The sequence below is a fragment of the Apis cerana genome, linkage group LG1 (genome assembly GCF_029169275.1).
Source record: "Apis cerana isolate GH-2021 linkage group LG1, AcerK_1.0, whole genome shotgun sequence".
In the NCBI taxonomy this organism is placed as follows: Eukaryota; Metazoa; Arthropoda; class Insecta; order Hymenoptera; family Apidae; genus Apis; species Apis cerana.
Window position 1 is genome coordinate 6,679,417 of NC_083852.1, and position 20,484 is coordinate 6,699,900.

A 20,484-nucleotide genomic window follows, 5' to 3' on the forward strand; every position below is an offset into this window, starting at 1 on the left:
TTCAACACTTTTTGAGGATATGAATTAAATTAAATTTGACTCCAATTAATATTATTTTTTTCCTATTTGACTACTAATTAAATAATTATCAAATTAATCTTTATATATATTTTTTCAAATAATTATTATTTTTATTCAATATCATACTAGTCGCATATTATGAATTATAACCTATATTAATTAAATCAGAATACGTCATTTTAAGATACCGATTAAAGTTGACATTTAAATTATGACAAATAATAAGATAGACAAGATAATATGTTTCTAGGGAAAAATTCTAGAAACGTAGAAACATAAGATAAATGTGATTTACAATTCGTTATTTGATCTAGCAATCAGATGAAAACCAAAAGTAAAACTATCGACCTAATTCATTCTTCGTTTCTTTGCCAAAGTATTACGTATTGACAACATTTTTCCGATATATCAAAACTACCTGTTAAAGAAGATGAACTAAAAAAGAATTCCCTACTAGATAACTTGTATGATTAGGTTACAAGAGAAAAGAATAATAGTTTTTTTCAGAGGTTAATGTTTTGTCCACGAAAAATTTATTCGGAAAGAATTGTCAACTAATATATATTTTATAGAATATTACTTAAAAGTTTAAAATATCTAAAATTTAATTCGTATCTATTTAAAAGTTATCGTTTAAAATAGTAAAAACGATAGATGACAAAAAAAATATAATTCGAAATAACAATATTTGGTAAGATGTACAATATATGTTTGTTTACTACATAATTTTTTTAAATTTACATTGATACTAAAATTCGTTTTTGTCGATCATACGAAATTGTCTGAATACACTTCTACATGTAACCTTTCATACAAGATGCGACATGTGAGTTTATTGACGACAATCCTCGCACAATCTGTTGGCAATATGTGCAATAATTTGACAGGCACAAAAAACCTTCGCGAAACATACTGTTTCTATATGCTATGTTCTTACTCACTGAAAGCAATTCCTCGAGGCAAATGAACCGACGAGCGGCGATATCCTTTCGAAGCTTGGAAACTAACCAAAAATCGTATCCCGGTGTACGAAACGAAACCAATCACGACACTATATCACTCACTCAATCCGCAAACGGCGCGCGATCGGATGACACTTTCAACGCGCGATTTTACGACTGTGGAATTTCGTCACGTCGCGCGTTTTCTCAAGAAACGGTATAAACGCTCATATTGCTGCTTCGCAGAGTGAATTACCAGCTTCCCTCTCTGACCAGCAGCAATGGGCGTGGTTTAACTCCGAGATCATTCGAATTACTACGAACTCGAACGAACATTGGACATTGGTAGATGGATAGGCCGATTCACATTCGTTCGAGAAATTTGTGACGAATCAGAATTGCGCGTACATTTTAAATTAAATATTTGTTATATGATGTGATTAATTTATGTAAAATAATATAACTTACAAATTATCAAATATTATTAAACGAATTTGGCTTTATATGAATTTGTATTCTATATAAAAATGATATATCATATTATATTTAAGAATATCTTTAAAATGTAAATATTATTAATATTTATTATTTTATTATAAAAATTTTTAATGAATTATCTACTTATTTTGATATTCTTGCGAGTTTTATATTATTATATTTATTAAATATAATTTTCACAAGTTGAATAACAATTTTCCAATAGTCAGTTCAATATTTGTAACGTCATCAATATGGCTGAGAAAATGGTTTTCAGCGCGAAAAATTAAAAAAAAATATACATATATATATTATTTTTTGAAATTAAATTACTTTTTAGATTTTTTGCTTTATTTAATAATTTTATAATGATATATTTTATAAGAATACAATCTATTGCTTATTCATTTTTTATATAAATATTTTATTTTTATTAAGATTAAATAAAATTTTATTATTAATTGTGAATATATCAGACTTGCACCATTGTGAATAGTACTTTACAATGTCTCCAAAGAATCTTTGCTATATTATGTCAATTTATTAAAATCTATTTTATAAGTGATAGCTTAATATACTATTAAATATGCATTCACACGTACTCCCAAATAAGGTATAATATTATTAAAAAAAAAATATATTGATATTATGTAAAATAGTAATGTATATGTAAACCATGCTTACGCTAATATAACCTCCAAGGACTTATTTATTTTAATATAACAATATAAATTTATATACCTGAATAAATATTATGTTTTTTTTTTATAATTACTATCACTCATTCGAATTTGCTATTATGTAATTATTATTATTTATTGTGAAATAATGTATTTATTATAATATTTTTTTAAATAATATATATTTTATTGTAGAGTGAAGATGAGATGACTGTTGAAGAAAAATGGAGGTAAATATCAATTTAAAAAAATATCTATTGTTATAACATGTTGTAAGTTTACTTACAAAAGAAATATTTTAATATTCCAGAGTGCAACACATAAAAATGCACGAACAACATCAGGGACATGAATCTATGCATGCAGAAATGCTTCTTATTTTACTAGGAACATTATTAGTAGCACAAATTGTATTAGTTGAATGGAAGAAAATACATTATAAATCATATCAGGTAAATACAAATTAATGTTTATCAACTAATTATTATTGATTAAATTTTAGCTTATCTGAAAGATTAAATATATTTTCTTAGCTTGTTACCTTAATTGCTATGTGGATTATTCCATTTGGATTAAGTTTAAAAAATCATTGGTGGAGGTTTATATTTTTTTGGTTAGTAACATCTTGTATAACAGGATTAATAGTTAGAAAAGCTGTCCAAAAACCTATAGCAGGTACAACACCAAGGTACTTTTACAATTTATTTTTATTTATTGAATATGTTTTCTATGCAACTTAATAAATTAAAAATATGTATGAATTTAATATTTTACTAAATTTTTATTGTTATAGATTGGTGTATAAATGGTTTCTTTTTATATATAAATTAAGTTATGTATTGGGTATAATAAGTTACATTATAATGTTAGCCACATTTTTTGGTTTACATTTAGTATTTGAAGTTAAACCACAAATATGGATGGATTGTGGTTTACTTTTATTATTTTATGGTTTATACTTTGGAGTATTAGGAAGAGATGTTGCAGAAATATGTGCAGATAAAATGGCTTCACATATTGGGGTATGTATAAAGTAATTAAATAATGATTTATCTTATATACAAAATAAAAAATGCAATATATTAAATAATTTGCAGTACTATGTACCAGGTCATATGCCAACAAGGACTTTAGAGCCTGGAGTGTGTGCAGTATGTGGTAATAGACTCTTGGTATCAGAAAATGAACCTGGTGTTATTGAAAACACATACAAACTTAGTTGTGAACATGTATTTCATGAATTTTGTATCAGAGGATGGTGCATCGTAGGAAAAAAACAAACGTGTCCATATTGCAAAGAAAAAGTCGATTTGAAGAAAATGTTTTACAATCCGTATCCTTTATTAAATCGTATCTTTTTTTAAAGAAAATTATAATTGTAAATTTTTATTTATATATTTATATATTCCTTAATAATGTATAAAGATGGGAACGACCTCATGTTTTATATGGTCAACTACTAGACTGGATCAGATGGTTAGTTGCTTGGCAACCATTAATTTTGTTTCTCGTTCAAGGTATCAATTGGGGCCTAGGCCTCGAGTAAGTAATATTGCAATAGGTTAATTAAATTGCACTTAAGGCACCATTGTGTTTCTGTAAAATTAATGATTTATTCATGTAAACAAATATCTGTTTGTATTTTTCTACACATAGACGTTATTATATTTGTTATTTGTAACAACGAATTCTATTAGAAGTATATGATTCCAATTCAACTCGTGATTAAAATTTTAATCCTATTTCGATATTAATATTGCATTCAGATTGCAGCAAATAACTTGTTTTGTATGATTAGAATGTTTGCCATCATAAATGATGTAAAGATATAATAAGATATAAAATGCCATTTTTTCTGTATTGAGAGATACATAATTTACATAATTTATGTAACACTTAATAATTCTTCCACACAATTTCTTTTTACTATATATATAACAGTTTAATAGTCTCTACTTTAATTAACTTTATATCTGAATGACTCATTTTTTACGACTGTATGACATTTACTAAATAATGTATTTTAATTTAAATATTCATTTTAGAATGCATATAAATTGTGATTATCCGAATTAATTAAAATTTAATATAGAGCAAACATAATAAATAATTTCTCGATAATTTTATATAATAAAAAAAATTCTAATTTGAATATATATATATATATATTATATAAATTAAAAAATTAGATATGATATGTAAATTGTCTTGAAAATTCAATTCGGATAATCCGTACTAAAATATTTGATTGTATTATGATGTGTAGGAATTTTTGAACTGATATGAGAATGATAGGAGCTTATTATACTATTTCTTTTGTCATTCCACTTCCTCACTTCAACTAGTCAATTTAAGTTTTCACTTTACGTAATTTAATTGCGTTCTATATAATATATTTATTGTCAATGAGTTTTTCTGAAAGTGTACTAGTGTATTCTGTATATCGTTCATGAAATTTTTATCAATTATGAAATAATACTATTTCGTAAATTTTAAATTTACATATATTAAAATATATTAAAATATTTCGTAAGCAATTTATTGCTTTAATAGAAATAATTAAATAAGCTTATCAAAAAAAAAAAAAACTTTCATTTTATTTAATGAGTAAAAAATTCAGAGGAAAAAATTAGATTAGAAAATATTAAATATAATATTTCAGAAAGAGAGAAAAAAAATCATATTTATTGAAATTATATTATTTGTGATATTTATATAAGTATTACTTACATATGTTGTATTTTTTTTATTCTTTAAAATCTTTATAAATTCTTTATTTTTATTGGCAAAATAATTTCGCTTTTAAAATAGCGTGGAAAGAAAAGAAATAGTGAAATAGATTGAAAAAAATATTATATTGGAATACTTTATTTCTTAATTTTAATAAAATCTTATTACATCGTGTAATTATGTATTAAAATATCAAAATTTCTATGATAATAAATTTTTGAAACAGATTTTATGAGATTATCAAATTATATCTTACAAAGCATATTGCTCAACAAAAAAAAAAGAACTTTTATTTTATGAAAAGTTGGTGCGTTTTATTGCTATTAGAATAATATAGAAATTTATAAAAAAAAAAAAAAAATGTACAAAATATTGTACCATTGTAAAATAAAAATGTACACATTGTACGTATATTGTACAAAATAAAATATAAAAATTCGATCGTATGACGATCAAATTTTCATAACTTAAAAACATAAAGAACTATATGAATCTTTTTTTTTAATTCATCATCTTTGTAAAATAAGCAAGCAATTGCACGACCATTGTAAATATTTCAGAAAATATATAAATTGTAAGATCCGAAATATAAAAAAAAAAAAACATTGTTCCGTAATAAATAATGTACAAAAATATATCAAATTCATGTAAAATTTATTTCTCATCAATAAAGATTATAAAACAGTCGATCGGTAGGAACTATTAACAATTAGAATTTACTTTTCAATCATTAAGCATTAGATTCCATCTCCTAATCTCTCCTCGACTCATTACTACTTCAACACGGTTAATCAAGCAGAATATAATTTTTTCTATTTTTGTTAATCTTTCCTTCGTTTTATTTTCTAATTTTTCCAGAGTGAAGCATGGTTTCGACAATGGAAACGTGAATGTGAGTGGAAACTTAGACGAGACTGATATAAAAATACTATAATTCCTCAACTGTGCATCGTACGTATTTTGTATTTTGTTACAAAAAACTGAGTAAATTAAAAAAAATTTATGTGTTCTTTTGATAATTTAGCTTCATTGTTGCAAAGGATGCGCGTGTACTGTGACAGGTACGAAGTCTAAAGGAGGGATAAGAATCTTATTGGACACGCAAAGAATCAAAAATTACGGATTTGTACAAAAGAGAGAGAGAGAAATAAACAATGACAACTCTGTCAGTGATGTTACTAAAAGTCTTTAATTTAATCTCTCATCATTATTCGTTAGCAAAAAACAACTTTTTATCACAACACGCATTCATAGGTACTTTTTCAGACCTTCGGACTTGTAGCGAGAGCACCTCAGATACATTTATATCTATATATAAATATTTATTTATACACTTACGTCTAAAAGCCTCTCGCTATTGTCATGGGAAGAAATTGTACGATAGGTGAGACAAGAAAGGCGAGGTGTAAGAACATTTAACGGACGTGTCGTATAAACGGACCCGAACACGAATTTAAAAAAAAAAGAAAAAACAATATGGATGACACAGGATGTGAAACAATCGGTTTTGACAGAATTGGCTATTGATGGGTTCAGACGCCACGAATACGATGGGATCGACAGGATGGGTTAAAGGGCAGACAATCACAAACACGGGGAAATTTTATAGATATATTTATTGAGTACTTAGCGTGTAAGAGTATAGAATATATGTTACCTTATCAATTAAATATCATTACATGGTAATCATTATATAATGATGTAGTCTTTAAAATAAACCTCGCGCGGACAGACTACGCGTGTTGTGTATGTGTTTTCTTATTTTTTTTGTGTTGTCGAAGAGATATATTTACATAATGATCGCAATAATTAATATGTACAATTCTTCACGAAAGGACAAAACGGAAAAAATTACAGAAAAACTGACAAACTGTAATCAGCGCCCGTAAAACGCGGCTCGATAAAAAGGCGTCCCATGGAACCTTCCTTCTAATTGTATTTATTTATTTCGCGCTCGCCAATTACGAATCATGAAGGAAGGAATCATTGTTGCTTTTAATTTATTTTTTCTTTTTTTCTTTTTTTTTTTTCATATCGTTTCTAAATCAATCGTTCTCAGATACGAAAGTACGTATAAAGGGCACTATTATTCGAAATTGATTGTTTTTTTTTTCGTGGATGATGTGCCTTTTCGTGTAAAAAATTATCGCTGCGTTAATAATTTACGGAGATTTTAAAAAAATCGTCAATATCGATGTCGCGTATGTCCGATTCGCTTGATTCGCTGATTTCGTCATGAGCAATAGAAAAAGCATCGTCATTTCGATTACCATTTTATGGAAACACGCTAGCCGAGCCGATTCCTTCACAGTAATCGATAATGTCAAATTAAAAAAGAAAAATATATATATATATATATTTATATATAAAACATATCGAATTGTTCTATCAAACATGTGCAGTTTCATACATGCATATGTACAAGAAGACACGTAAAAATCAGATCATTGTTTCTACGTGTCACGTGGAAAAAAAGAGGAAAAACACAACGAGACACCGATCACGAACAAATATTTCCTCTTGGCGACACGAAATCTTCGAGAGAAAGAATTCGTTCGCTAAAAATGAAAAGAATAAAAAGAAACTATAAAAACGCGCACGAATTTCCCTTCAGCTATCGTTTAACATAACTCGGTTTATATATTAATTTACTATAGAATAGCTCTCGCTCATTCTTTCTCACTCACTCATTCGTCACACGAACGCTTCTCACCTTACACACTTTCTCGCTCGCTTCTATCTCTCCCTCTCTTTCTCTCATCAGTCACATTAGATCTTTTTTCTTTTAGACATACACGATAGTTACGAAGTATTGCTTTCTTTTAGTCGCGTGCCGATCGCGGTTCGCCTTCCAACCGAGTCACAGCGGACGGTTTCCCGTCGACGGCGAAGATTCGTGTCGAGCGTAACAATTAATTTCGCACTTTGCCACTTGGGATAAAGCTTCCGCGAGAATTTTGCGATCTCTCTGTAAAAATTGGGAAGATTTTCATTCAACGATAGACGGATAAAATCGAATCGAATTGAAACAATTCTCGAGTTCGGGGCAAATTTTGCAATTATACAATATAAGTTATACGATATATAATATTTGAAAAATCAACGTTGCTATTTTCTAGAAGCATAATTCTCACGGTGCTGTTTCGCTCGAAGGTGACCATGCGCTAAGCGTAAAGTTAACTCGAGTACGCAGGACCTTTTTAAACGTATCATATTTCCGTTTTTTCTTTCTCTTATTCTCTTTCCCCTATTATTTCGCGCATAAACGAATACACATAGAAACGTGTCTTTTTCCCTTTCGTGGTATCTGTCGGCTCCCTCATGATTTCGAGAGCTTACACAAACCATTTGGATTGCATGCCGAGTATCTAAAACGCTATTACATTGCGAATGACAGGTAACGGCGAGTTAACGGACAAATCAGACAAGCGTCATTTATGAATACATGTCTCTCTTTAAATATCGTACGATATTTTCGAGAGGTCGAAACGATCGTCAAAATGTATAATGAAAAATGATGAAAAAAATGAAGAGAATTTTTGTCACAAAAGAGACCTGACGTTGATCGTAATGCGCGGTGAGAGTCAAGCCCGGAGTTGCTTATCGGCTCAATGCTAAATGACTTCGAAAAGTAGGAATGAATGTAAAAATATCGTGTTAAAGTTACGATATATAAGATTTTGTGTATCGAGGAAATATCGAAAAACAGTGGATCACAGACTGATATGCCTCGTGTTACCCCGGGCTTTGTCCCATCAATCGGATTCGAGAATGAAAAAAAGATCGCGATAACGATCTATCGACGTACGAAAGCGGAGGCAATTCGAATGGAAATGGAGTTGTCGCCGCATTTCGAAAAACGAAATGGGAACAAAAGCTGTTCGTTGAAAATGTTTCGGACATGACGATCGATCGTTAACCGATCAACAAAAGAATCGTTTTATAAATTCGAAAACGCACGTCGTTTAACCATCACTTTCCGTTACTTCGTAGAAAAATGCATTGTTCTTAGAACGTGGACGCGAATCTACTATACTTGCGTGGGTTTGCGACACACTGGCTATACACAACGGATATGTACAGCGGCTTTTTTATCAATTTTTTTTTTTCATTTATTGTTTAAGGTTCACCTAGCACACAAGTCTTAATACCGTTTTACTAAAATCCCTCGTTTAACTCGTCTAGTGTACGTTTACTTTGTTAATTATGATTATGTATGTTTTTTTTTTTTTTGCTTTAAATTCATCCGTACAACTACCTGGAACACAACGTGGTTGAGCGACGTGGCTCGCACGTTGGCTCGCTATTTCTCTATTTTACGTTTATTTATACGTACGTATTATATCGCATCGTCTCATTCTCTCGTTTCTTAGCTTTACTTTCTATGTCAATTTTTTTGTTACTCTCTTTTTTTCTCTCCTCTCCTCCCTTTATATTTTGTCTCGTACCAAAACCATAGAGCTTGACTTCTGAATTTTTATACGCCTTTTTTTTATTTTCTTTTTTTTTCTCTTTAATTACTTCATTTACTCAATACCGATAAACACCGATGAATTCAATTTATACTCTTAATAATAGAGAGGAGATTTTTTTTTTTTTTCTTAAAGAGGTTCTCATATCTCGATGAGGCGCGCAGGGTTGATTTCCACGGGACGATCCCACAGACACACGGTTACATAGGACATCTTTGACGACACAATTCAAAAAATAATTTTTCATTTTTAGTAGAAAGATAGGCGGGGTATTTCCGTACAATAGTATATTATATTATATCGTATTAATATTATTTCTTTTATTAGTTATTATTATTACCAGTATTAGTATTATCATATCATTATTACTATCATTATTATGTTATTATTATTACTTATATCGTTATCATTATTATTAATATTATTGTTATTATTATTATTATTACTATTATTATTATTATTATTATTATTATTACTATTACTATTATTATTATTATTATTATTATTATTATCGTTATTATATTATTATTATTATTCCACCTGGACATTATTTTGACGGATTTCGTCATGACATTTTTTTTGCTCATCTATTGCTCGTCCCGTTACATCACGTTGTCATTGCTACCAGGATCACGCGAGGTACTGACACGAGGCATAAAATACACGGTAACGAATTATTCCACGCCGAATTATTATAGCTTTAGTATGACACGTAAATGTTTTCATATCTATCAAATCTATTTACACGTTTTCCCCCTCAATTTTAACGATAATATAATCGATAGTTCCAATTTTATTTTTTCGATCTAAAAAAATCGGATGTGATTATTTATTTTTTTTTTTTCTTACCGATCCTTCCAGGCGGATGTTTTACGGATACGTAATCTTCTTTTGCGTTCCATTGCGTGGATCGCATATATAAATCTATTAATCCAATTTCAATTCGATATATTTTTATCTTTTTCTTCTTAAAGAAAAATTACCATATTCCAAATTTTCTTAAAAAAGAAAAAAATGTACTGCTTGATCAATTCGCCTATATCTTTTTCTATATATAGTGAGTATAGGTGTCTCGCGTGTTGTTCGTATATGTGTGTATATCTTCCGTGTGTATGTCGCGTGTTCAGTACATACACACGCGCGCGTTCATTTCGCGAATCGTGTGTCATGTAGTATACATATATAAAAGCATTATCGACAGTTTCCACTTAAGTTTACCGGTTTAATCGTATATATATATATATATATATACATATATACATGTACATAAATGTACATGTATATATATATTATATATTATCTACACATTACGATAGTAGCTATATTTACAATCGCACATCTCGCACTAGCACACCACTTGCGTCATGTTAAAAATATCTGCTGTATATTTGTGTCGACGTATCTTTTTTTTTGTTTCTTTTGCATTAATCATCTTGTTTCGTTCGTTCGCATGTTCCGCGACGATTTATAGGCGATATCGCGAAAGTATCATAGTCTGCATAAATATAATCCCTTTCTATAAGAACGAAAACGCCCCGGATACGTCGGGGTCGAAGCGTCCCGTTCGTGCCTACGTGCACGTCTCATTAGACCCTGTTGCATGAATACACCATACCTCCGGATCGATCGATCACTCTGAAAGAACAGGAGTATCTTCTCTCCTCTCTCTTTCACGCACTCGCCCTCTATTTTCTTCCTCTTTATTTCCTATGTTCTTTCTTTTTTATCTCGAATTTCATTATTCACGGACGGCACCTTGAACGTTCATGCACTTACTTCAATGTCTTAACACGTCGTCAATTGCGAATAAGTATCATTTTCTTTGATTATGAATATAAACTAATCACCACATAACAAGCTTTTTCTTTTTCTTTTTTTTTTTTCTCGTGACTAGCTCAATCTTCTTGACGGACCACGATTTTCCCACGAACGTATATACATATATATATATATATATACATATATATATACTGTCGCCGAACAAACATCTTCGATCGTGCTGTCGATAAAAAAAACAATTATAAACACGATTGAATCACAAGCAACGCTATTATGGCACACCGAGCGGGATTTGCTACACACAAACATAAAAAAAAAACGGACAGCATCACCACATGATTCTCAAGCGGTTGATCGAAAGAATACATTTCTATTATTTTCATTCTTGTCCACCATCTTGATCACGAGTGCGGTAAGAGAACAGAGAGAACGATCGGGGAGAAAAGAGGTTAGACGGCACGTATACGCTATCTCGACGAACCTTTTCTTTTTTTTCTTTTTATAATCGGCTCGATGGAACGAACGTTAGTCTTGTCTCTCTTCATTGTTCTTTCGGTATGTTTGTCCGCGGCGCGATTCACGTAGGTGCATGAATCAAGTCCCAAATAGCGTTACGATCCCGCGTCACATCCTCGAATCACGAGTCATGCCTGTGAATCCTATTACGCCTGTTCCCACTCTTCCGTCGTTTTCTTTTTGTATCTCTGGTGAACGCTACGTTACCAGGATCGTCGGCTAATTGTGGATATCTGTGTACACTGTGAATATCGACACCCTCGTAACCGCTTACCGTACCTCGGCTAATTAGTTCATCCTTTTCCTCTTTCGACCAATCACCTCTACCTTGGAAACCAGCCATTACGAGCTGCTTCTCAATCTCCCAGGCTCTTTCCACTGCTCTTTTGTGAGCGTGTTTCAATATCCTATGCCTCTCTTGTTCAGGATCCGCTCCATATTTAATCACGACAGCGGCGTCCGGATTGTGTAACCTCAATTCTTTCCAAGTACCAGAGCCATGTTCCGTGGTTTCATGAGTAGAAACGTTGAACATTCCACCCAGACGACGAAGTTCTTCCATATCGTCACGAATCTTCAACGCGTTGTCCTTTACAAAATAGAACACATCCTGGTCATGGACGCTAAAATGCAACGGCAGGAAATACGAATTGTTGAACACAGATGTCACTACATCCTGGACGACACTATTCACTCCATCTACAACACTAACGAGTGCTCGTCCACCGACGCGAGACACCAGTATGCCTTCTCCAAATACAGCACGACGATGGGCTACACGAGGAAGAAGGTTTCTCGTCTTTGGTTCTAATTTGAGTAACGGTTTGGGGACGAATCCTAAATCGGAAAATTTTTCGTGTACACGATTGACGATGCACTGTAAACCTGACATAACACCAAAGTCTGGTGTCAATTGTGGCGACGTGACTATAGCACTAGGTTGGTACACCATTTGTTTCATGTATTCGGAACCTAACATGGCGGAAATATCGTAGCCATAAAGTTTCAACCAGCTACTTAAATCGGTCATGTATTCGACGTTTTGTTTAAAATTGATGGGATCGTTGTTACGGAAACGATAGATGAAAATGTCCGTTGGAGTGGTGAGCTCGTTTGCCATTTGTTCCCACGCAGGTGTCATCCATTGTCCAACGGTCGGATCGTATAGTCTTTTATTTAAGTAGACTAATTTTGTATTCGGATCGAGAAGACCACCGTGGAAATCGATAGGAAGATAGAAATCTGGATTGGTATCTTTGATTATCTTTCCAAATGGTGTACGTCTCATTTCCTTGATCAGATTTCCATTAGTGTCGAACAGCGCCAGAGGGGAGCCATTTTGATCAGTTGCCACATAGAACCTTTGCTCGGACGTTTCTACTGTCATGAGGAAATTGCGGGAATCGTAGAGGAACCGGAATGTTTTCGAGGATTTCGGGAAGTGAATGTGCGTGATCAGATCCGGCGTCTTCGGGTTCGCGTAGAAAAATTGCGTAATATTTTCGCGATCATCATTCCAAGCTACTAATCGACCACGATCATCATAGAAATACCATATCTGGAATTTCTTGTGCTCTGATGCGTGAATCAATTGGCCACGTGAGTTGTATCTGTACAAAAAATATAATAATTTTGATTATTTTAAAGACAAAACAATAATTATTAGATACACGTCACATTGATCATTAATATGACAATTTAAATGTTAGGAAAAATGAAATTTTCAATACATTCGTGATAATATTTTTTTTTATGAATTAGCCTTTCCTTTTTTGAATACGAAACATATCGAAAGATAATTATCCTCGCTTAAAAGTAAATAATTCTTGAACAAACCTGTATTTGTGCTCTCCTCGAATAACGACGAAGCCCCGTCCATCGTAAGAATTAAATTCGACATCGCCATATTGAACAACACGATCCCCGCTATCATATCCCAATGCGATTTTTTCATTATGTTCCGTGACACCTATCACGTTACCATTTTCGTCATACGCGTATTGCCAATTATTTTCCGTATCCGCTACTTCCAGCACATGTCCATCAGCGTTGTACGTTATCTTTTCCATCTTGGTCCATTCCTTCTTTTCCATGGCATCTTTTCCAATAGAGAGTTTTCTCATCTTTATACGATTTCGATTATCATATTCAAGTTCCATACGGAACACGTCCAACGATCGAATGTTCATTAAAACTGCCTTAACGCGGCCATGTTCGTCGTAATCAGTTACAGTGAAGAATTGCTTGCTACTATCTTGCATTACGGATCTGTTGAACAGATTTCTGTATATTCTGAGATCTCCCACGCCTTCCAATATTCCGAGGTTTTGATTGTACTTTAATCGCAATTGAGGAAGCTGTTTGCCATTGATATCAACCTCGATACCCGATATTCGAGCGTTTCCATCGTATTGGTAGCGGTAACGCGCGTTATCCAAACCACTCTTACTACCGAATTTAATCTTCTCATCTTTGACGATTCCTGCATGATATTTATATTCAATACGCATTTCGAAATTTGGTTCATTGATATCGATGCTGTGGACTAGACTTGTGGTTTCTTGATAGGTGTAGTGTATCGAAGATAGTCCTGTACAAATATAAATTAAATTAAACTTAACGAAATTCTATAAATTTTCTACACTATCTATGTTTTATAGATAAAAATTATAAAAAAAAAAATATACAAATTATTTTAGATAATCGACACCACTTACCAGCAAGAGTGGTCTCCAGTTTTCCGGTATGATCATAAACGTAAGCAACCTTGCCGCTTTGATGAGGATACACCTTCGCTAAAATCTGTCCATCGTCGTTGTATAAAATTTCGTACGGATGCCTGTTCATTGGTGAGTAATATTGATATTTGTAGAATCCTAAAGAGGTTTGTAACGAGAAGGCGTGAATGTGACCTCGCGGAGTAGTTAACGATTGCAATGCCCCGGCTTCGTCGTATTGCAATAAATAATCGCTTCCTCTTGGCGTGGTTACTTTCAGGGGAAGACTACTGAACATATCCTTGAATGCGTACACCATCGATGTGCCATCGCTGTATTTGATTTCGTACAATCTTCCAGCCCTGTCGAAACCATAGGTCTCGCTGATGTCTCCCCAAGTCCAACTGGTCAATCTACTAAACCGATCGTACTCGAGTTCCACACCGGAGAAGATACCATTTCTCGGTCCCCATTTAACCGGTCTTGCCGTTTTATCGTAAGTGACATTTAGAAACTCTATGTCCTCCATGAACACGGCCACGCTATTAGTCTCCCTATCGTATTCCAGAGATAGTAGAACATCTCCATTGACGCGAAGCTTTCTACCAACTTGAGCCACGGACTTGGAATTACCTCTATTCTTGTTACCTTGAAGCTTCCGCAGGAAGTATCGCCACTCGAATCTATTTGCCAAATCTCCAGCGATCTCCGTTTTCTGTTTAGCAGGTACCGGATAGCTCTCGCCCAATAGCGGCTCGATTTCGGCCAGCACGGAATACGGCAAGGTGTCGGTGCTGACTGTATGAGCCCACGGAGTGACCTGACCCACGGAACCATCAGGAAGCACCGTCGTTCTCTGTTCAGCCTCCCCAATTTTCGTCACGACGGAAGATCCCTTGATCAGCATCGAGATGGGTTTTCTATTATTCTGCCCTACCTTCACCACTGCACCTTTCAAACTCAGATCAAAGGTCAAACTGATCACCTTTCCTGTTGGAGTTACCGCGGTAGTAAGCCTGCCAAATTCATCATAATTATAGACGTAACTTCTGCCTGTACTATCCAATTTGGTTTTCAGCAAACCGGTCGGCCCATGATAATCGAACGTGACGTTATAATTATCCGGGGTGCTTAGCTCGTGCAACATTTTCATCCTGGACATCCTAAGCCTGCACTTCTGCCCTTTCGTATTCTCGATGGAATTCACTTGGCTGCTGTAATCTCTTAACAAGAACACTTTGTTACCAGCCGCATCCGTCACCGTGCTGAGCTTTCCATTGCTGGTATTGACATTGTAGGTGAACTGATAAACAGCCTCACCGGTGAGAATGTTTTTGGTAGCCACGTGTTGGCCGAATCTGTTGAACACGTAAATCTCTTGGGTGTCAGGCGAGTAAATTTCATACTCCCTTGCACCGCTGGCGTCAGGAATGCTCGCCATCACAGATCGGATCCTGTAGTTCGCCTGGTCACCAATATGAACAACACCGTCAGGGGATACGGCTACTGCGGATATCGTGTTGAATTTGGAGGTAGATGCGAGATAGTGATCAGCTTCGAAACAATCGCAGCCACGCTCCAGGCAATTGCACTTCGATTCTGCCCCTGCGTACGGCGAGATCTTGCCGTCTGTGCCGATCACTCTCACGCGGTTGATTCTTTGCGAATCGCTTTCCGCGATGTACAGATTTCCAGACGGGCCGAACGCGATACTCTGAGGCATCACCAGAGTCGCATGTGTCGCGAGTTCCGTGTCGAACGAGGAAGACGGGGACGCACAGTGTAGCGGACGCCCGGCAACAACTTTGACGCGGCCGTCTGGAGCCAGTTGAAGTACCATGTGATCGTCGATCATGTGCAACGAGTTGTCCAGAGGGTTGATCGCTAATTCCGTAGGCCAACGAAGGTGGACTTCTTCCACGTTCAGGGTGCCCTCGCAAGGGATGGGTTTCCAATGCGACTTGTGCATGTGATTGCCGATCACGGTGGTGATGATACCATCCCTGTCGACCATTCTGATGTTGGTTCCGTCCGCGAAATACAGTACGTTGTCGGCGGATACAGCTACCCCCTTGGGATAGGCCAGTTTGGCGTCTCTGGCCAGGGCACCGTCTCCGCAATGGGCTTCGTCGCCAGGAAGACAGCGTTCTCCAGATCCAACTACCGTTTCCCAGTTGTGGTCAGGGTCGGAGTAATCGTTGGTATCGCGGACTCGGATAATTTGATGGGATTCCGGGTCGGAAATGTAGAGGGAACCGTCCAATGGACTGAGAGCTATGTGATAACGGTAAGAGACTCTCGTTGCGCTGAAAGGGAAAATATTGATTTGATGAGAATGAAACGATACTTGGATTATTCGAAGCGTGCAAAATTTTCATGAAAATACGTTAACATTCGACAGGAAGCTTACTTGAGCCTGACAACGGTCCTAACGGTTCCATCGACGAGGATCTTTCTCACAAGATTGAAATCACCGACAAAAATGGAACCATCTGGAGCAGTGGCGAGAGCAACGGGCGCAAGAAGCCGCTGTTTGGAAGCTTGCCCATCGCAATCGTAACAATCCAATGGCCTCTGGTGTCCATCTCCCATAGTCGTCAGAATAACCCTGGGTTTCTGTTTCAGATAGATATTCGAACCGTCTCCTTTTTGCAATATACCCTCGTGGAAATTGTATCTATGATGAATATCCAAATTCCACCCGCCAACTTCGGAAATGGACATATCGTGACCGCTAAGTTTCGTCGTCTGCACGTCCCAGATGATGTCTTTGCAGTCGTTGTACTCGTACCCCACTTTCACCATGGCCGTGGTGACACCGTACACGCGTTGCCTATACACGTTCAACCGATTCCACGCATAAGTGAATTTTATCACTGGATCCGCCTCGAACGTTTTCTCGAACAGGATGCCCTCGATTGTAATTCTCAAATGGATTAGATTTAGAGTCGGCGGTATCACTTCCGGCGTCAATTGCAATTGTATCGTGGATAGATAGCCGGCTGCTCTGGAGCTGTGGTAAACAAGATTCAATCCTGTGCCAGGTATTTGCAGGCTTTCTTGTATGACTTGGGACTCGGCCAAAATGGCGCTCTTGTCGGGACAGGCACCTTGGAAGCCGTGCTTCCACGTAGCCAGAACCACTGGCTTCATCAGATCGTAATCGTGAGCCGCGCACGCGTGTGGAACGTGGCTAGGTTGCTTTTCTTCGGCGGTGCTCATCACGATTTTGTCGATAATTACAACCTTCGAGAATGAAAGAGATAATAATGTTTATGTTAGAGATTGCTCGTTAAAGATTATTCTTTCCAAGAGTACATAAATTCTCGTTTTATATAAGTTTTTAATGTCACGGTCGATTCACTTACGTCGAATATAGCGGACGAAGGACATCAAAGTATTTATACGTAAATTGCTAGTTATTTTTAGTAGTTGAGAAATAATTCTAAGCTTGGAAATAATCTTTATCTCGAACGTATATAAATCGCGTGCGTATAAATCGTTTCCTCCCACGAGTACAGGTGCGATTGATTATACAAGTATTTTTAAATTTACTTATTTATAAATTCATTTCCATATTATACTCGTACAAATGAGAAGGATAACGATTAGTTTCAGACATTTTTATTTTCTGCAATTATCAGAAATGCAAAATTATAAATATCACTCAATATGTAATACGCGATAATATTATATATTTAAATAAATATTACTCTGTTCCAGGTATCAAATTCGAATTCATCGAGGAGAAATACTTTGATCATCCTTCTTCTTTTCCATTTGACTCGCAATATCACAATATCATCCATAATTAAATTAATTATGGAACACGTCTATACCTCGTTCCATGGGACGAAAACTATGTGGCTCTGCGGCTTGAAGGGCGACCTGCCGAACTGGAGAGTGACCGCACCACCACCGTTCACTAGGAGATCGAACCAGCCGTCGTCTCTCGTCAGAGTGAAGCCTTCCAGGGGTGTGCTGGTACTGACTCGCACCCCCATCAGACCGGTGCCAAGATGCGTGACAACGCGACCACGGACAACGGCCGATCGGCTGTCAGGAAACAATAACGTTAACGATCCAATGGCTGTCAAGTCGGTCGCGTCAACTAACGTGATTACTTTTTTCCACTGTGCACCGTGGCACACTAACAACAAAGCAACTGTTACTGTCTAATCTAATCTCAATCTACGATGGTATTACTGTGTATACTTCGTTCGTATTTCGTCTTGCAGTGTTCTTAAGTAATAATTATTTCTGGGAACGAAGATGTACTGTTACTTGTTGTAACGCGAAATTGGATTAACTTTACAATACGATAAATATTTTGTAAATTCTAGTACGTTTCTTTTTTTTATGATAAATCTATTTGTACTTCTTCTATCTGTACCTCTTCGTTCTTGTAATTGGTATTCCGTGCGTAGTATAATTATATATCAGAAACAAACTCGAATACGCGGGATAATTCAGTCAACGCGATTTCTGTCTTCTGTCAACGTTCCTCTTCAGTGCTAAAGAGGTGGTTAGTTAATAATCTGAAAGTGTTTATTGTTTATTTTTCCCCCCCTCTTTTATCTCATGTGTAATAATCAGTGCCGTTTCAAAATTCTGAATTTTGTTTTCAACAAATTCGTTTGTATATTAGATCCCAAGATAAATTCATAATTTAATTTACATTAAAAATTCACTACTGTCTCGAGGAAAACGAATAACGAGAACTAAATATATATATATATATGAATTTTTTTCATTTTCTCCATCGAGAGAAATTAACTTGTGAGAAAAAGTCCTCCCTCATTGGCACTGAAGAAGCATTGGTCGAGGTCGGGTTGACAGTAAATACATATATATACACATACACATATAACACGAATAACACAAAGTCAGAAGCTTAACTTAAAAGGCACGAAAGACAACGTAGGAATAATAAGGTAACCAAACCATGCAACGAGAAAGAGATTCGAACACTGATGAGAAGGAGACAAGAGGGTTGGTGTTGTGAGCTTTCTTTTTTTTTTTTTCTCTTTCTTTTTTTTTTTCTTTTCTTAATTTTCTGTGATCAATCGCACGCCACGCCGCAACACATTCGAGAAAAAGAGATTCTTCCTCGCTTGTCGACAGCTGTCGATCGTAACGATTAAGTGTCGGCAAATCGTGAAAACCCTCGTAACTCGAGATCGAATTGAAAGCGCGCGTGCGACCTCATTCGGATGCAGGAAATAGTATATATTACGTAGTTATGTGTTACACACGATACCAAATGCACGAAAATATCGTCAAACAGCATATCAGCAGATATTCAACCACTTTTTTTTTTTTTTTACTTTTTTATTTTTTACTCTTTTCTTTTTTCCTCTTTCTTTTACTTTTTTTTTTCTTTACTCTTTTCTCTCTTGATCGACGAAATGGCTTTCTTACCTTGTGTTGAAGTGATTCCAGAACATACTGAACGGGCAGCACGGATAAAACAGAGCCGAGTTAAAAAATGATGCGATTAAAGGCAAAAATTAGATGGAAGAGAGATAGAAGAAGAGAAGAAAGTTAAAGAATGGAGAAAGGAGATAGATTAGTAAACAATTCGATTAGCTCGGGATAATATTATTAAAAGGATGAGAATAGGTAAATTGCGAGTGTAGATTTCGAAGGATGGAAGATTATAAAAGAAGGATATCTTCGAGAGAAACTTAGATAAAAATTCTTAGGAATCGATAATTATCCCCTCTTTGATCGAAAAAGCTCGAGGCTCGAACATGGAGTCACACATTCACGCAAGCTCCACTCGGACGGACACGTGAGAGAGAAAGAGGTATGTAATGCGTAAATGGAGTCGATCGTACGATCGATCGGTTCGACGATGATTGAGAGAAAATAGCGATAAAAGACGGGATGGAAGAGATGTAATAGAATGATGAGTGAGATATAGAAAGATTGAGAAGGGGGGGATTTCAGTGCAGGGCACACGCTCGCGCACACGTACGTACAAACATATGTATAAAACTTTTGGGATGTGATTTGACACGGGTCACAACAACGCAGAGAATATATCATATATATATCTATGTATACGTCTTCGTGTTTCTTGTATGATATAATATAAACGTGTGTAATATATATATAAAAAAAAAATAAATAAATAAATAAAGATGCA

The 20,484-nt window shown here is 35.0% G+C and overlaps 3 protein-coding genes and 1 long non-coding RNA gene across 38 annotated transcripts in view; 2 read left to right on the forward strand and 2 right to left on the reverse strand.

Moving 5' to 3' along the window:
- Positions 1 to 1,298, reverse strand: part of LOC107994917 (protein kinase C and casein kinase substrate in neurons protein 1) — a 52,905-nt gene extending 51,607 nt beyond the window's left edge. For 6 of the 9 annotated variants that reach the window (XM_017052070.3, XM_017052069.3, XM_017052067.3 and 3 more), the window contains exon 1: positions 963 to 1,272. The gene's annotated coding sequence lies outside the window, so the exon portion shown is untranslated. Of the gene's footprint in view, positions 1 to 962 lie in introns of all 9 variants that reach the window. The other 3 variants (XM_062081185.1, XM_017052071.3, XM_062081168.1) reach the window with 2 other exon arrangements.
- Positions 1,299 to 1,913: 615 nt separating this feature from the next.
- On the forward strand, positions 1,914 to 6,033 carry LOC107994940 (E3 ubiquitin ligase Rnf121). 3 transcript variants are annotated; one of them, XM_017052118.3, is made up of 9 exons: positions 1,914 to 2,052; positions 2,315 to 2,349; positions 2,430 to 2,571; positions 2,653 to 2,807; positions 2,913 to 3,141; positions 3,217 to 3,452; positions 3,545 to 3,661; positions 5,708 to 5,800; positions 5,874 to 6,033. In XM_017052118.3, the coding sequence occupies exons 1-8, from the start codon at positions 2,026 to 2,028 to the stop codon at positions 5,781 to 5,783; spliced, it is 1,017 nt and encodes a 338-aa protein (XP_016907607.1). In that variant the 5' UTR covers positions 1,914 to 2,025; the 3' UTR covers positions 5,784 to 5,800; positions 5,874 to 6,033. The 3 variants fall into 3 exon arrangements, with proteins under 3 accessions (XP_016907607.1, XP_016907608.1, XP_016907610.1); XM_017052119.3 differs by having other exon boundaries at positions 5,890 to 6,033; XM_017052121.3 differs by lacking the exons at positions 5,708 to 5,800; positions 5,874 to 6,033 and having other exon boundaries at positions 1,922 to 2,052; positions 3,545 to 5,555.
- A 417-nt stretch (positions 6,034 to 6,450) lies between these two features.
- The window catches only part of LOC107994843 (teneurin-m), a 502,908-nt gene continuing 488,874 nt past the window's right edge, over positions 6,451 to 20,484 (reverse strand). For 14 of the 16 annotated variants that reach the window (XM_062081247.1, XM_062081213.1, XM_062081197.1 and 11 more), the window contains 6 exons: positions 19,755 to 19,781; positions 18,173 to 18,389; positions 16,744 to 17,579; positions 14,334 to 16,639; positions 13,453 to 14,206; positions 6,451 to 13,226 (listed from right to left, as the gene is read on the reverse strand). In XM_062081247.1, coding sequence (XP_061937231.1) covers positions 11,738 to 13,226; positions 13,453 to 14,206; positions 14,334 to 16,639; positions 16,744 to 17,579; positions 18,173 to 18,389; positions 19,755 to 19,781 — 5,629 coding nt within the window. In that variant the 3' untranslated portion in view covers positions 6,451 to 11,737. The remainder of the gene's footprint in view (positions 13,227 to 13,452; positions 14,207 to 14,333; positions 16,640 to 16,743; positions 17,580 to 18,172; positions 18,390 to 19,754; positions 19,782 to 20,484) is intronic. The other 2 variants (XM_062081226.1, XM_062081219.1) reach the window with 1 other exon arrangement.
- LOC133666900 (uncharacterized) lies at positions 12,414 to 20,478 on the forward strand. Of its 10 annotated transcripts, none has more exons than XR_009831782.1 (7): positions 12,414 to 12,555; positions 14,316 to 14,465; positions 14,614 to 14,829; positions 14,902 to 15,343; positions 15,412 to 16,620; positions 16,735 to 17,377; positions 18,057 to 20,478. It is a non-coding gene; the product is annotated as an uncharacterized LOC133666900 (long non-coding RNA). The 10 variants fall into 10 exon arrangements; XR_009831772.1 differs by having other exon boundaries at positions 15,060 to 15,343; XR_009831780.1 differs by having other exon boundaries at positions 14,614 to 16,620; positions 16,735 to 16,889; positions 16,963 to 17,377.

Bases quoted from the DNA above. Each gene is read 5' to 3' on its own strand.
- LOC107994940 (XM_017052118.3), top strand. From the start codon at position 2,026: ATGCATTCACACGTACTCCCAAATAAG. The intron at 2,808-2,912 runs GTACTTTTACAA...TTATTGTTATAG, and splicing joins ATAGCAGGTACAACACCAAG to ATTGGTGTATAAATGGTTTC. The intron at 3,142-3,216 runs GTATGTATAAAG...AATAATTTGCAG, and splicing joins AAATGGCTTCACATATTGGG to TACTATGTACCAGGTCATAT.